Here is a 16512-nt window from a genome sequence, read left to right as displayed (position 1 = left end):
AGAAGAAATCAAAAAAAACATCCCTTTTATTATTGAAACAAAAAAAATCAAATATTTGGGAATAAATCTAACAAAAGAGGTAAAGGACCTATACAAAGAAAACTATAAAACACTGTTAAAAGAAATAGAAGAAGACACAAAGAAATGGAGAGACATCCCCTGCTCATGGATTGGAAGAATAAACATTATTAAAATGGCCATCCTTCCAAAAGCAATATACAGATTCAATGCTATTCCAATCAAAATTTCAATGTCATTCTTCAAAGAAATAGAACAATTATTGATGAAATTCATATGGACTCACCAAAAACCCCGAATAGCCAAAGCTCTCCTGAAAAAAAAAGAAGGGAATGGAGGCATCACACTCCCAGACTTCAAACTATACTACAAAGCCATAATCATCAAAACTGCATGGTATTGGAACAAGAACAGACATACAGACCAATGGAATCGAATAGAAAATCCAGAAATAAACCCACAGATTTATGGTCAACTAATCTTTGACAAAGGAGCAAAGACTATGCATTGGAGCAAAGAAAGTTTGTTCAATAAATGGTGCTGGGAAAATTGGGTCGCTACATGCAAAAGAATGAAGCTTGACCACTACCTCACACCATACACAAAAATCAACTCAAAATGGATTAAAGAACTAGACATAAGACCTGAAACCATAAAATATATAGAAGGAAATATAGGCGAAACACTACGTGATTTGCACATCAAAGACATCTTTACAGACACATCACCCAACGCAGTGATAGTGAAGGCAAAGATAAACAGCTGGGACTACATTAAATTAAAGAGCTTCTGCACAGCAAAAGAGACAATAACAAAAACAAAGAGAAACCCCACCAACTGGGAGAACATTTTTGCACACAACACTAATGATAAAGGACTGATCACAAAAATCTGCAAAGAGCTGATGAGACTCAACAACAGCAAAGAAAATAATCCAGTCAAAAAATGGGCAGAAGAGCTAAAAAGAAACTTCTCTGAAGAGGAAATGCAAATGGCCAACAGGCATATGAAAAAATGTTCAACATCACTTGTCATCAGGGAAATGCAAATCAAAACTACCATGAGATACCATCTTACACCAGTGAGAATGGTACATATTAAAAAAACTAGCAACAACAAATGTTGGCAAGGGTGTGGAGAAAAAGGAACTCTTCTGCACTGTTGGTGGGAGTGCAAACTGGTCCAACCACTGTGGAAAGCTGTGTGGAGATTTCTGGACCTACTAAACATAGAGCTTCCATATGATCCAGCAATTCCACTCCTAGGTATTTACCCAAAGGACACAGAAACATCCATTCCAAAGAACACCTGCACCCCTATGTTTATAGCAGCACTGTTTACAATAGCTAAGCTTTGGAAACAACCCAAATGCCCAAAAATAGATGACTGGATCAAGAAGATGTGGTACATATATACCATGGAATATTACTCAGCATTCAAAAAAGATAAACACATGCAATTTGCAGCAACATGGATGGCGCTGGAAGGGATCATGCTCAGCGAAATAAGCCAAAAAGAAAAAGAAAAATACTGGATGGTCTCACTCATAGCAGGAATCTAGAAAACTTAAATAAGGGACCAGGAAAATGAATAACTATAAGAAAGTGAAAATCAAAATCAACAAAAAACTATGAACCAGAGACACTTTTAGGGGGGCGGGGGCGGGAGGGGAGGGATTAGGGTCAGAATGGGGGGGCTGCAATTGTATGGGGAATATAACAATAAAATTTATTAAAAAAAATAAATAAAACTGTAAGGGATTTAATTATAAAAAAAAATCAATGGCATTCTTCAAAGAACTGGGGTAAACACTACTGAAATTCATAGCAATTCTGACAAAAAAGAAAGGGAATAGAGGTATCACACATCTGGACTTCAAATTATATTACAAACCTGGAACAAAAACACACACACACAGAAAAATGCAATAGAATTTGTGAACCCAGAAATAAACCCACACTTATATAGATGGTAAATCTATGGCAACAGGACCAAGAACATACACTGCCACAGGATACATACACTTCCACAAAGCCTCTTTAATAAATGGTGGAGGGAAAACACAAAATATCCATTCAAAAATTGATAAAATACCTGATTGTAACACCTGACACCATAAAATACATAGAAGAAAACTTAGGCAAAACACTGACATAAACAAAAAATTCTTTGAGGACTCATCTCTAGCAGCAAAAAACCAAAGGAGAAAATAAACAACTGGGACTATGTCAAACCAAGAAGCTTCTGCACAGAGAAAGAAACCATAATTAAAATGAAAAGAAACACTACTGAATAGGAGAAAATATGTGCACACACATATATGTGCACACACACCATACATCTGACAGAGGACTGATAGCAAAAATGCAAAATGAACTCATAAAACTCTACAAACACAAATAACCCAATCAAAAAACGAGCAGAAAAACTAAAGAGACACTTTTCCAAAGAAGATATTCAAACTTGCAAACAGCACATGAAAAAATGTTCACCATTACTTATTAGAGAGAAATGCAAATCAAGACCACAGTGAAATATCATCTCACAACTGTGAAATGGTCCACATTGAAAGGACCAGAAACAAATGCTGGAGAGCATGTAGAGAAAAGGGAGACCCCCTACACTGCTGGTGGGAATGCAAACTGATTCTTATGGAAAGCAGTACGGAGGTGAATTGTTAAAATTCACCTCAAAATATTAAAAATGGATCTACCATTTGACCCAGGAATTCTATTCCTAGGAAACTACCCCCAAAATTCAAAACCACTAGTTCAAAAGAAATTTGCACTCCATGTTTATCATAGTATTATTTACTATAGCAAAATTATGGAAACAATGTAGTGCCCCAAAACGGATGAGTAGATCAAGAAGATGTGGTATATATAAACAATGGAATATCACTCAGCAATCAAAAAAAGATAAGCTCATGCCAACATGAGTTTGCAGCAATATGAATAAAACTGGAAGGGGCAATGCTAAGTGAAATAAGGAGAAAGAAAAATACAGGATAGTGTCACTAATATGTGGAATATAAAGTAACTAGGATCCAGATAAAGACAGATAATAAAAACTGAATACAGAATTGAACCTCCAAGGCAAGAGTGATGGGGTAAGGGTCAGAACAAGAGGAAATGTAGCACAATGGTCTATGGTGGAGGACTGTGGGTTATTTCGCTGTGGCCACACTATGGTGGCAATACTTGAGGTGGGGGATACCATACTTCCAAAATACTAACAATAATGTAAGCCAGTGTACCTCAATTAAAAAATAATTATTTTTTAAATTATTTTAAATGAAAATAATACTTTGTAATCTGCAAATGTATCAAGATATACAAGCAAACTTCTGGTTCTGATCTGAAATATTTTTCAAATGAAAAAGAAAATTTCTACCTAAAATCACCTAAAAGCTAGCTAACAAAAAGTTTCTACATGTTATATTTGTTGTAAGAGAAACTTAAGCATAAGTAGTGAGCAGAGATGTCAGGACTTAAATGTCATTCAAGAGTTGGTCTCTGGGGGCCTCCCTGGTGGCGCAGGGGTTACAGATAGAGCTATCAAGCTATTGCCAGCCACTACAGCATGAATTCAGTTCCCCAGCCCACCAGGGAGGTGACCCACATGGCACAGCAGACCTCTCCTGTCTCATCAGCTGCTCCCCTCGGCAGGGTATTTCAGTAGATCTGCCTATTCTGCTCCCCACTCTCTCTGATGAATCCTCTAACCCCCTGCACCTCTGATCTACACCCCAGTTCTTGCGTGCATAAATAAATAAATCTTTAAAAAAAAAAACGGTTGGTCTCTGTTCCACTCTCACTCATACCCATATAGGGTTATTCCCCAGTCTTCTAAAGGACAGTAAGCCACCACGCCAAAATATAACTAACCCTTAATCAGAATCAGCAAGTCTTTGTAACAATAAAGTGAACAAAGTGTTTATGACTCATCACCAGTAAAATCCTTACTATTCAAAAGAGTGTAAGTGTAATGAATTCTGTCATCTCGGGATAAAGAGAAAGCCCAGAGGCTTTTTAGAAACTATTCTGCACAACACTTGGATTATAAGAAAGCTATATTCTGAACACTTTATATGAAGAGAGCTGAAATGTCAGTTGTTGTTATTTTAGTTCCCTTCATAATTTTAAACATGCTAAATACGATTACTTCCAAGTAAGGAGAAAATTTAATTATTTCTGTGTGTTGATCCCTGTGTAAGTGTTCACAGCATACAGAAACAATTTTTCTATCTAGATTTATTACTTGATTCAATTGCTTAAAATTTGAAAAAAGTCAAATACCAACAATCTATTTCAATTTTTGAATAAGTGGTATTTGTTTAGAGCAGAGGTTGGTTTTGGTGTTAAATCACTCCAGGGAAATAACTTGGTAGATTCCATGTCTTTCCTCTAAAAGATTTCATTTAGCCATCAAATTGATGGGCCATGGTGGTAGAATATGGGTGAGTTGGTGGTAAGTATCCTCATAGGGGCACCCCACTGTTAACCCAGTTTAAAATACTTTTTAATAGAAGCAATCAGAAAATTAATTAAGGTCAAAACCACAATAATTTTCTTAAACTATAACAATGATTAATTAAGCAAGACCTTTCAATAATTTTTGGAGGCTTGGCTAATTCTTCATACACCATTGTAAGTTTCTGAAATTTCATTCTTTTTCTCCACTTCATCTTCCTTTTCTTGGGATAAACAATGTAAGTAATGCCAGCTTGTTTGGATGCTTCAATGAGAGAGAGAGAGAGATTTCTAAAACTGTGTCTGTGCTGCATATTATCTAAGATGGTATCGATACTCTCTCGCACAGAGCTGGATTCCTCAGTTTCCTTTTGCTCAGTAATGCTCTGCCACTCCAACGCCTTTGATTTCTGAAACAACACCTCTTCCATGTTGGTGTTCACATCATTCTTGATCTCAAACTTTGTTGTGGGAGCCTCCTCCCTCCACAACTCAACTGTAGATTTTACTCTCTAATAAGGAAATTAAAATGCAGGAAAAGAATTGATTTAATTGCTACACATTTAAAATTAATTCAGCTTCAATCATTACTAATGCAGTTGGACACTACTGAAAAATTTTAAATCATGTATTCATGAGATTCTTCAAAAGTGAGCTTCTAAAGTTAACAGTGGGTTAGTTAAAGCAAGGTATGACATTTTTAGTTACATAAAAGTAACACTACAAAGTATATATGAATTAACTGATTTTATACATTTTTAATTAACAGAAATGTTCTTTACATATTCAAATATAACACATGCTCTATTTTTAATGCAAAAATTGATATAATGGATAAAAATGATTAAAATGTCATAAAAATCAATGTGTGAGTCCATTTTCAAAAGCACTTTAACAGCATTAAATTTCTAAACAATAGTATTCAGATGTTCTCTATGAGATTTTCAATTCAATATTTGCAAGCTAAAGTAACAGGATGTCAGCCTAATATTTATTTAATCTAATCATTAGAGAAGCCACTTAATTTTTAATGATTCAATATTGTGACACATTAATAATCCTAAACAATTTTAAAGATTATTCATCAGCACTTGAAACTAATATTTATTACTAATAAGAGAGAAATTATTTCTAATCCTTTGATATAGTATTTCCTGCCTTTTGAGTTTTTAACAGTAAATTACTACATTTATTTAATTTTGTTAAATAATTAATTGTTATAGATAACTTTAAAGTAAATTTAGATCCAAATTTCAAGCACAACAATTTCACACAAGCTCATTATATACAATAGTTGTACTAAAACAACAGCAATATTGACCCTTCATGACTTTCTATACTTCCCCTTATGTTATATTTCTAGTTAAGAAACTATAATTCAATTTGTAATTAAAAAGGAGACTAGAGAAATATGTAGACTACAGAGTATATATGTACATAATATACATAAATATATACATGTGTATATATTTTATACATAGAGAGAGAATATACTGGAGCCTGAAAACATGTGCCTGAAAAAAAGGGTAGAACATTAGATACCCTCACTCCCCACTTACCCAGTAGATATGAATCACACAAGGAAGTAATATGCAGTCTGAAAAACACTGGGTAGGCAATTACTGATAGAATCTATAACTATAGATGAAAGGTACCAGAATGAGGATTTTGTTTTATTTTATAGCCTTGTAAAATTGTTTGTGCATAACATATATAAAATTAAGGTATGTAATGTGATGACTTGATACAATATATATTATGAAATGATTACCATTTAATAAGGTTAGTTAACACATCCATTAGCTCATGTAGTTACCATTTTTGTGTGTTTGGCACTTACATTTAATATCTACTTTCTTAACCACTTTCAATATGAATACAGTATAATTATAGACCCTGTACTGTACATTAGATCCCCAAAATTTACTTAAAACTGGCAGTTCACACCAAAATATACTTATTCCTCCCCCATTCCCAGTCCCTGGCAACTAGCACTCTATTCCACATTTCTGCAAATTCAGTTTTTATAGATTCTTCATGTAGGAGAAGAGGCCATTTTTATCTTCCTCTGTTACTTAGCACAATGCCCTCAAGATTCATCCATGTTGTTAAAAAAGATAGGCTTTTCTTCTTTTATATGACTAACTTCCTATTTTATATGGTTAGTATGTATATAAAGCTATAAGAAAACCAAACCCATATCTTTGATAAAAATAGATGCAAAAATTCTCAAGAAAATACCAGCAAGCTGAATTCAACTGTACATTGAAAGGATCATACAACATGATCATGTGGGATTTATCTCTTACAAACAAAGATGGTTCAACCTACCCAAATCAATAAATATGTTACATCACATTAGTATAATGAACAATGAAGATTATATGATCATCTAAATAAATGCCAAAGATGGATTTCACAAAAATCAACATCCTTTCATGATTTAAAAAAAACCTTTTCAACAGATTTGGTATAGAAGGTACATACCCCAACATAATAAAGGCCACAGCTAGCATCATACTCAACAGTGAAAGACTGAAAGCTTTCCAAAAAGATGAAGAAAACAAGTGTCCACTCTTGCCACTTTAACACAACATAGTGATGGAAGTCCTAGCCAGAACAAGTAGGCAAGAAAAAGAAAAAAATGCATTCGAATCACAACTAAAGAGAAATTGTCTATATTTGCAGATGATATGACCTTATATAATAGAGAAAACTCTAAAGACTCAAAGGAAAAAAAAAAAAAAACCAACACAGGGCCTCCCTGGTGGCGCAAGGGGTTAAGATGCAACCTATGAAGCATTCGCAGCCACCACAGCATGAGTTCGATCCCCGGCCAGGGAGCTACCCACATGGCACAGCAGACCTCTCCTGACTAGCCTGCTGCTCCCCTCGGCAGTGTATTTCAGTCAACCTGCCTGTTCTGTTCCCCACTCTGTCTCTGGTGAATCCTCTCACCCTCCACACCTCTGGCCTGCACCCGAGTTCTTGTATGCCTAAATAAATAAATCTTTAAAAAAAAATGAATTCAGTAAAGCTATAGGATAAACATAGAAAGAAAGAAAGAAAGAAAGAAAGAAAGAAAGAAAGAAAGAAAGAAAGAAAGAAAGAAAGAAAGAAAGAAAGAAAGAAAGAAAGAAAGAAAGAAAGAAAGAAAGAAAGAAAGAAAGAAAGAAAGAAAGAAAGAAAGAAAGAAAGAAAGAAAGAAAGAAAGAAAGAATACCTTAAGGAGATAGCAAAGTAGTGTTCATTGCAACATTACTTACAATAGCAAAGGCATGAAAATAAATTAAATGCCTATCAATGGATGAATGGATAAGCAAGTTGTGATATAGAGATATAGATCGTATAGATAGTCAGTGCAATATTGTGCAGCCATTAAAAAGAAGAAACTCCTGCCATTTGCAACAACTCAGACTAATCTTGAAGTCTGAGTTGACAAGTGAAATAAGTCAGACAAAGATATATACTATTTGATGTCACTTATATGTGTGTGAAATGTAAAAAAAAAAAAAACATACTCATACATACTCATAGATACAAAGAACAGATTAGTGGTTACCTAAGCCTGGGAGGGAAGGAAGAGAATGGGCAAAGGGAGTCAGAGATATAGACTTCCGACTATAAAATAAGTCCTAGGGAGATAATATACAGCAGAGGTACTATAGTTAATAAAAGTGTATTGTATATTTCAAAGCTACTAAGAGAATAGATCTTAAAAGTACTCATCATAAGAAAAAAATCACAACTATGTGAGATAACAGATGTTAACTAAACTTATTGTGGTGATCATTTCACAATATAGACAGATACCACAAATCATTACGTTGGGCACCTGAAACTGATGTTATATTTCAATTACATCTCAGTTAAAAATAATCTTAAGGATAGTGATCATATAAAAGGGAGACAAAGCAGAAGAATCAAGTCAATTAAGAAGGAAGAATGTCAGAAATAAAATAGGAAGCATGCTAAAGTTGAGTAAGTTAACAAGTTAAAAGCAAGTGACATGAAGAAACAAGGAAGCTGACTGAATGATTTATTTCAGAGAGAAAAAGAAAAGTTGGGGCTAAGCTGTCAATGCACCAAAGGTAAGAACCAGCCCATCCAAAAGATCTGTGCATTTTTGGTGCAGAGGAAAGTGACTGCATTTTTAACTGGACAAAGAGTATGTTAAATAATCAAAGTAAGGGTTCAAACCTGGGAAACAGTGTGACATATTCTACTTTACAAGAACTGGAAATAAGCACCAGCTAGTTTGTATTGCTTGTAGCACCATGAACCACAATCTTAGAGGGTATACCAATATACATTTGATTCCCAACCTTCATTTAACTCTGGATGAATCAATGTTAAAAAGTTTAAGTTTAAGTGATGTCTATTACTATTCTTTGAATAACATCTGAACAATTATCATACCTTTAACCACGGAGGCTGTGTATTGAAATGTTGGATATTTTCAAATGATGCAGCTTTTCTTAGGAAGAAAGCCTATGAAACAAGCAAATGATAAATATGCATTGACTGTAGAGAGTATTTGTGAAACTAAAATACATTACAGCTGGCTAATGATAACTGTGTAAGTAAATTAATAAAAATGCAGAAATACTCTTGTGCAAGCAAGCACAGGGCAGGTTCTCTATCAATTCTGGCATAAGGATAAAAGAGAGTTCCTGAGCCCCAAGTGGAATTTTTCAGGCTCTAATGCTCTCATGGAACCAGGTACACAGGCACACCAGGCAGGGAGGCTGGACTGCAAGGAGGCAGGCAAAGGCCCGGCATTGGGGTAGGGGGGCTGGGATGCAGCCAGGCAACCCAGCCTCCCAGCTTCCCATGTATCTTTACTCTCTCTGGGCTCTGTGGTATTCTTGCGTGGTCTCGCCTCTTCTGTAGTCAGGCCACTGGGCTTCTCCTAGCCATCCTCTGTCTCTGAGTGACGCCGCCCTTATATCCCTGACCTCTAAGCTCAGGTGCACACACTTGCACATGTACACACCCCCATGCTCAGGTGTCCACAGTCAGGCACACTTGCTCCGCACTGACGATCCCTAGTGCCTTCTGTGTTAGTATGATCAAAACTGCAGGTGATAGCCACAGGGGCTAATGGTAGAAGAAGCCTGATTGATTCATTTATCCTACAAATACTAATGAAAATGTAGGTCCTTACTAGTTCAAGGACACTGATTTCACAAGGAAGAACAGAACTTAGAATCCATCAATTAAATTTAAAAAGTATATAACCATGGAAACTTTTGTTTTTAAAAATTCAACTTGACAAGCACACACTTATCAAGTGTGCAAGGTGCTATGCTGCAGCTTTCCAGTTTGTATAAGTGGCACAAGTGTGAGTGTATGTGCTATCAATATGCTGGGGGACTAATCCCCAGGAGGGACTAAAACCCAGGACAAAGGGTCCTGGGGTGGCACTAGTGGCACCTAGAGTAGCTACTGTCACTTGAAAAATCACTTCTAATCATGAACCACCTCCAACTTTTTACTCCACAGAATCACACAAATATCACCTAATATGACAGTTATTATAAGAGTTGAGAAACACTACCCCCTAGAAAATACCCCCCAAAATGACATTTTCCATACCCTAAACCAGTATAATGGATTAAACAGGCATAAAAAGAAGTAAGCATAATTGAAAGTGACTGGCAGTGTCTATAAAGCTGGCATAAAGCTGGAGTGAAGAGAAAACAGTTGAGGAAGAGGGTAATTCTGAAAGACAAGACACCTGATAAACCAAGATAAAGAGGTAGCATCAGAGGAGGCTTTTTTTTTTCATTTTATTTTAACATTTATCATTTTTTACATTTTTTAGACCATATTTTCTTCCCCCACCCCCTCAGATTGAGTCCCCATAGAATCTCCTTCCCCAAGGCTCCCGTGCACCCTCACCACTGTCCCTGTGCTCCTCTCTCCATCCCTCTCACTCCTCTCCCTCAGAGGAGGCTTTTAAAGGTAACAAACTTTCCATAGACAGAAAAGGGTTGAGAACATGGAACAGCCACTGGAATAGACTAAACAAGCTGTGGTGTTCAGGGATTTCAGTCCCAAGGACTTTTTGGTACAGACAGAACACAGGACACATGGAGGTTACAAGGAAGCAAATGTGTAATGGGGATTAAGTTAGAAAATATAGTTGAGGCCAGCTAATAAGGCTTTATTAAACAAACACTCCTGTTTATTTAGTAGGAGGCATCATTCAATATAACGCCACCTACTAAATATTACTTGGTTGAGACGTGACAGACATAATCATATCTGTGTTTAAGAATGTAGTAGGGGGGCCTCCCCAGTGGCGCAGCGGTTGAGCACTGGATTGCGAAGCTGCCCATCAGCCTCTGCTGCACCAGTTCGATCCCCGGCTGCTCCCCGGCCACCAGAGGAGGGTCCCACATGGCGCGCAGACCTCTCCTGCCGCCCGCTGCTCCCCTCAGCAGTGTACTCTGGTCCTTCTGCCTGCTCTGCTCCCTGCTCTGGCCCTGATGAATTCTCTCACCCTCCTGTGCTTCTGACTATACCCAGTGCTTGTATAAATAAATAAATCTTAAAAAAAAAAAAAAGAATGTAGTAGGGGCCAGTAGGGAGGATGGATTGACAGGAACAGTTATAAAAAAGAGAATATCTGGCAGCCAGTGTAACTAATGCCACTCCAATAGTTCAGAAATTACAAATGGCTTTTCAAACAAGAAAGTGCCATTTGTTGGTTCGATTATTTTTTATGTGCTCTAGAGCTGTGGATAAAACAGTGAACGAGAATGACATGGCCCTAGGCTGATGAGGAGTAAAAAGACCATAAGGACAAATATTTAAGAAGTGCTATAAGGAAAAGAACAGAACGGTGATCCATATTAAATAGAAACATTATCTTCTCCCCCCGTCAAAAAAATTACCTTACCATGTGGGGGACAATGGACATAGACACATCTAGGTAACCGACAAGAAGGGGATTTTCACTGGGATTCAAAATATTAAATGTTTGTGAAAAATGAAGTGGTTTCTTGTCTGTCCCCCATAAAGTTCAAGACATTTATTAAACCCGTTATTGAAATTTCCCACAAACACTCTCTTTTCTCACCGGTTGTGTTTATTATTTAATTAGCTTTCTTGGATGCACTGTAGAGTGGTAAAAAATTTTATCATCACTTAAGGACTGTATTTACTGTGCTTTGTGGCTATAAATAGTTCCTCCCTTAGGTCAAAAGATTCAGAAACATGTTTGATGATTAAGACCTGGGCAACAAGTGATGAATAAGTGACAAACCGATTAGTAACTAATAACTTCTCAGAATGATAAAGACAATCTATGCAAGAAAGAAAAAAGCTATCTCAGCAGAGTGAGTTTTTTTTTTTTTTTTTTTGGCTGCGGGTAGCTTCATAGTGTTATGTCTTAATCCCTTGCACCACCAGGGAGGCCCGGTTCCTTCCATTCTTTTTTTTTTTAAGATTAATTTATTGTTTTTTGTTTTTTTCTCATCGATTTTTTTATTTAAATTTCATTTTTATATTCCCCATACAATTACAACCCCCTTATTTTGACCCCAAGCCCGCCTTTCCCCGCCCCCCACCCCCCATAGAGTGTCTCTGGTTCATAGTTGTTTGTTGATTTTGATATTTTCTTTCTTATAGTTATTCTTTTTCCTGGTCCCTTATTTAAGTTTTCTAGATTCCTGCTATGAGTGAGACCATCCGGTATTTTTCTTTTTCTTTCTGGCTTATTTCTCAGCAGAGTGAGTTCTGAGGCATTTTCCAGAACGAGGAAACACAAACAAATAATGTCTTAAATTACTAAAAATAGCATATGAACTGTAGGCAGATACACCAACCAACCCACAACTCAGAATAAAAATTATACATACCCTAGAACTTATCCTACGCTGACTTAAAGTAATGACACTTTCCTCGCTTTCACATGATAATCTGTCAATTAAAATTCTGCTTGATTGAACACTCTGTGATAAAAAGATAAGTTTTGAATTATGTAATAGAATACTTTTTAAAAACTTAGGATCACTATTACATTACTACCAAAAGAGAAACGTATAGGAAAAGTAGAATGCTAGAAAACACTTACCAGAGATAATTCAAATCCAGCAACAGTCTTAGTATTTGGCTGACACACACAATTTAACATTTATGAATATGCTTACATTATTTCCTTTATCCCTAACCTAATCTGAGGAACCATGGATGAGCCTGTGACCTCATAGGTTAGCACTGAATCTAGCATATCAACATCAGGATTATGAACAGGACCTATCATTTGGATTTATTGTTCAAAAGTGACCATTTTTTTATATTTATTTTTATTTGTATCTTTTACATCAGCAAAAACAATAATAATAATAATAAAACTAGCAGGCAACCATGGATAAGAAACATTATTTGATGGAAGGGAAGGAAAAGGTATTAAGGGAGAGAATAGCACAAGGGACTATGGTGAAAGTGACCATTCCTAAATGTTAATAGAAATAAAAATATCCTTAATGCTTTATAGTTCAAACTATCCATTAATGAAGTCACATATGCAATTTATTATTATAATGATAAACTTCTGAGGTAATTATGATTATTATTAAATGTGCTACTTCTCTGTTCGTAATCAGTGCTTTGTATATGCACAAACAGCTAGATCTAAATTTGACAGGCTAGTGGATTCATGATGAGTTAAATCATCTTCCTGCTTTGTTTGTTCAAATTATGAGCCTAACTTATAGGACAGATAAGAAGAAACTGCCCACAAAAAGATAATATTAGTAAGGCCAAGTTAACCATTTAAAATTGAAGAGAGAATTGATAGATACTATTGGAATGTCTAGTATACCACAAAGCAAGTGTCAATAAATTCCAATAAACTTTTATTCTAAAGAATATATTTTCCTTAGTCAATAAGGATTAAGAATAAAATTTAAGCAAAATAAATCTGTCAAAAAAGTTTAAAAACAATTTACTGACATAAGCAATGTATCAAAAAAGATAACCAAACTTCAATGAAAATTATTCAGGATATAAAAGTGCGCACTATAAATAAAAATTTATATAAACAATACAAAAGTCTTAGAAGAAAATTTATGAAGTACTTATATTATTTAAAAAGAAGATAAATTAATTTCATTGCCAACATAAGTGTTTAACAAAACAACCAAACACAAGTGTCAATCTAAGGAAAACAGAGAGTCAATAACCAAAAAATTTTCAAAGAGAAAATTAAAAAGCATTCAGAGATGCAAAAGTTGAATTAATAAATTTAAAAATTTTTGGTCAAAGATGGTAAGTTGAACTCATTTGTTTTTCTGGCTAACTGGCCACGATATGTAACAGCTAAGGGATGACATCACAAACCTTACTAAAAAATTAAAGGGATTTTTTTCAAGATATTATACACTTTTGTTACTGAGAACCTAATTATGATTTTATTTATTTATTTATGACTGAGTAATATTGGGGTACCCCATCAGATACTGCCATAGTGAACCCACCACCAACTCACAAAGGGGATGGTTTTATACTGATGTGAGTATAGTAGCTTCACAAGTAGAGACTAAAACATTTGTAATTGAAAAATGAGAAAAGAGAAAAAAAAAACTTATTTTAAAATCATCTACTCAAAAGAAGAAAGAACTTAAATATGTCATTAGATTATTTCCATGGCTTGGCTATTGTGAGCAGTGCTGCAATGAACATGGGAGTGCAAGCTTCCCTTTGGAGTAGTGATTTTTTTTTTTTTCAATAAGTGTTTTTGCAAGTTAAAGTAGATAACTGGGAGTACCTGCTCCTGGGTCGTATGGCAGATCCATTTTTAATCTTTTTAAAAAACCTCCATATTGTTTTCCATGGGGGCCAGACCAGTCTACATTCCCACTAGCAGTGTAAGAGGGTTCCTTTTTCACAACATTCTCACCAGTACTTATTGGATTTGCTTTTCTTGATATGGGCCAATCTCACAGGTGTGAGGTGGTGTTGTGTTAGCAACACCTTAGGGTAGAACCCTATACTTGTCATAGACAAACAATGGTGTAAATCAAAGTTACCACAATAAAAAGCTTTTAAATTTCATTATGGGAAAGAAAATGATGCAACATTAAAAATGGAGATTAAAACTAGAGAATATATACAAATTCTGTTTATAAATTATAAATTTCAATCAGATAGGTGCCTTTCATAAGAATATAGATTAGCAATTGACTTGAGAAAAATAATAAACATGAAAAATAAACATAATAAACAAAACCCTGAAAAGACAAAAATTTTTCATTGTCAAACAATTACCTTTTTTAATTGTCAAACAATCATGTTACCTCATAATTTGGATATACAGTTTCCTTCATGATAGATACTGGAACAGAGAATTTGGGTGGAGTTATATTCCAAAACAACTTTGTACATCCTGGATAAGAAGACACCTTTGAAAATAACCCCCCAAAAAAACCCCAATAAAAGGTCATTAGGAAGAAAATTTAAGCTCCTGTAAAAAAAAAAAAAAATCAGGGCCTCCCCGGTGGCACAGTGGGTTGAGCTCAGGGCTGTGAAGCTGTCCGTAGCCTCTGCAGCACGGGTTCAATTCCCAACCGGCCAGGGAGATTCCCACATGGCACGGCAGACCTCTCCTGTCACACCCACTGCTCCCCTCAGCAGTGTCTTCGGTCTGTCTGCCTGTTCTGCTCCCCACTCTGTCTCTGGTGAATTCTTTCACCCTCCCGTGCCTCTGGCCTGTGCCCCAGCTATTGTACAAATAAAAAATAAATATTTAAAAAAATATTCATTCTAGTTCCAGAGTCTGTGAAAGCCGGGGAAAGACTACTTTACACACCCATCAGGTTAGGGAAAATGCAAAGTTGGTGATTCCAAGTGCTGCCAAGGAGATCAGCAAATTAGTAAAACCATACTGGAAGCACATTGGCCAATTCTAGTAAAACAGAAAATGTACATGACCACTGATCCAGCAATTTCATTCCCAGACATATGTGTGTGTGTATGTGTGTGTGTGTGTATATATATATATATATATATATACACACACATAGTATGTTACATATATAATATATATTCTAAGGAAATTCTAATAAGCGTGTACGAAAAGATATGTACAAGGATGCTCATGAAATAGCAAATAAAGCCCTGACCAGCAGAAGCCCCACTTACAGTAGCAGGGCTCAAAAGCAAGTAATAGGGAGAAAAAATAACCCAACAAATTGCCCCATGAGTCCTCAGCGAAATAGTACAACACAGAGAGAGGACTAATCTCCAGAACCCAACTTCAGAGGCATGGAAGATATCGTCTTCAGATACAGAGTTTAAAATTGCCATGATAAAGAAATTTGAAGAAATGGAAGAAGATACCGAGAAAACTCAGAAAAAAAATATTTAGCATTTTCTCCATTTCAATGTCCAGTATTATACATGCCAATAGATATGAGTCACATCAATACTTATCGTGGTTCTCATTAACTTTAAAGAGTGTTGAAAGGGTCCTAAACCAAAAAGTTTGATAACTAGGAGATAGAGAAACAAATATTAAAGGAAATTCTTACTTCCTCTCCCAAGATTTGTAGGTTTGGTTTGCAAGTGTGCTGTCTAGTTCTTTCTGCCATTTCAGGCGGCAGCAATGGTGTTGCTGGAAAGAAGGCAACATTCTGTTGATCGTCACGCATAACAGGAATTCCTTGCAGTATTCTGCAGTGTGATAGAGATAATACATTTATTTGAGTCATAGAATTAAGCCAAAGATTGCCCTCATTTCACGTTCTGCCAACATAAACACACTGATGTTTAACATCCACATTAAACAGATATTCTGTAGAAGTCAGACCCAAAATGGGAAATAATTCAAAAATAATTTGTTTGGTTCTGAATATATTTTAGTGGTGAACTTCATGGTGATATTGGAATAAATTTATTCTATGAAATCCCAATAACAAAAGAGGTTAAAAATAAGATCTCTATTTTCAGATTGCTGTTCCTCACTACAGGCTCACAAATAAGTTTCATTTCATTTTTTTAAAGATTTATTTAT

The 16512-nt window shown here is 35.6% G+C and overlaps 1 protein-coding gene across 1 annotated transcript in view; it reads right to left on the bottom strand.

The window, feature by feature from the left end:
• Positions 1–16150, bottom strand: part of LOC311175384 (uncharacterized protein) — a gene marked incomplete at its 5' end in the record, with an annotated part of 31600 nt that extends 15450 nt beyond the window's left edge. Inside the window, 3 exons of the mRNA XM_084240263.1 lie at positions 4623–5002; positions 12359–12451; positions 16031–16150. Of these exons, the coding sequence (XP_084096389.1) occupies positions 4623–5002; positions 12359–12451; positions 16031–16150 (593 nt within the window). The remainder of the gene's footprint in view (positions 1–4622; positions 5003–12358; positions 12452–16030) is intronic.
• Between the last annotated feature and the right edge of the window lie 362 nt (positions 16151–16512).

This window comes from Talpa europaea (assembly GCF_964194135.1).
Source record: "Talpa europaea genome assembly, chromosome: 8".
In the NCBI taxonomy this organism is placed as follows: domain Eukaryota; kingdom Metazoa; phylum Chordata; class Mammalia; order Eulipotyphla; family Talpidae; genus Talpa; species Talpa europaea.
Note: the sequence above shows the minus strand (reverse complement) of the source record. Positions and strands in the feature narration are given on the sequence as shown.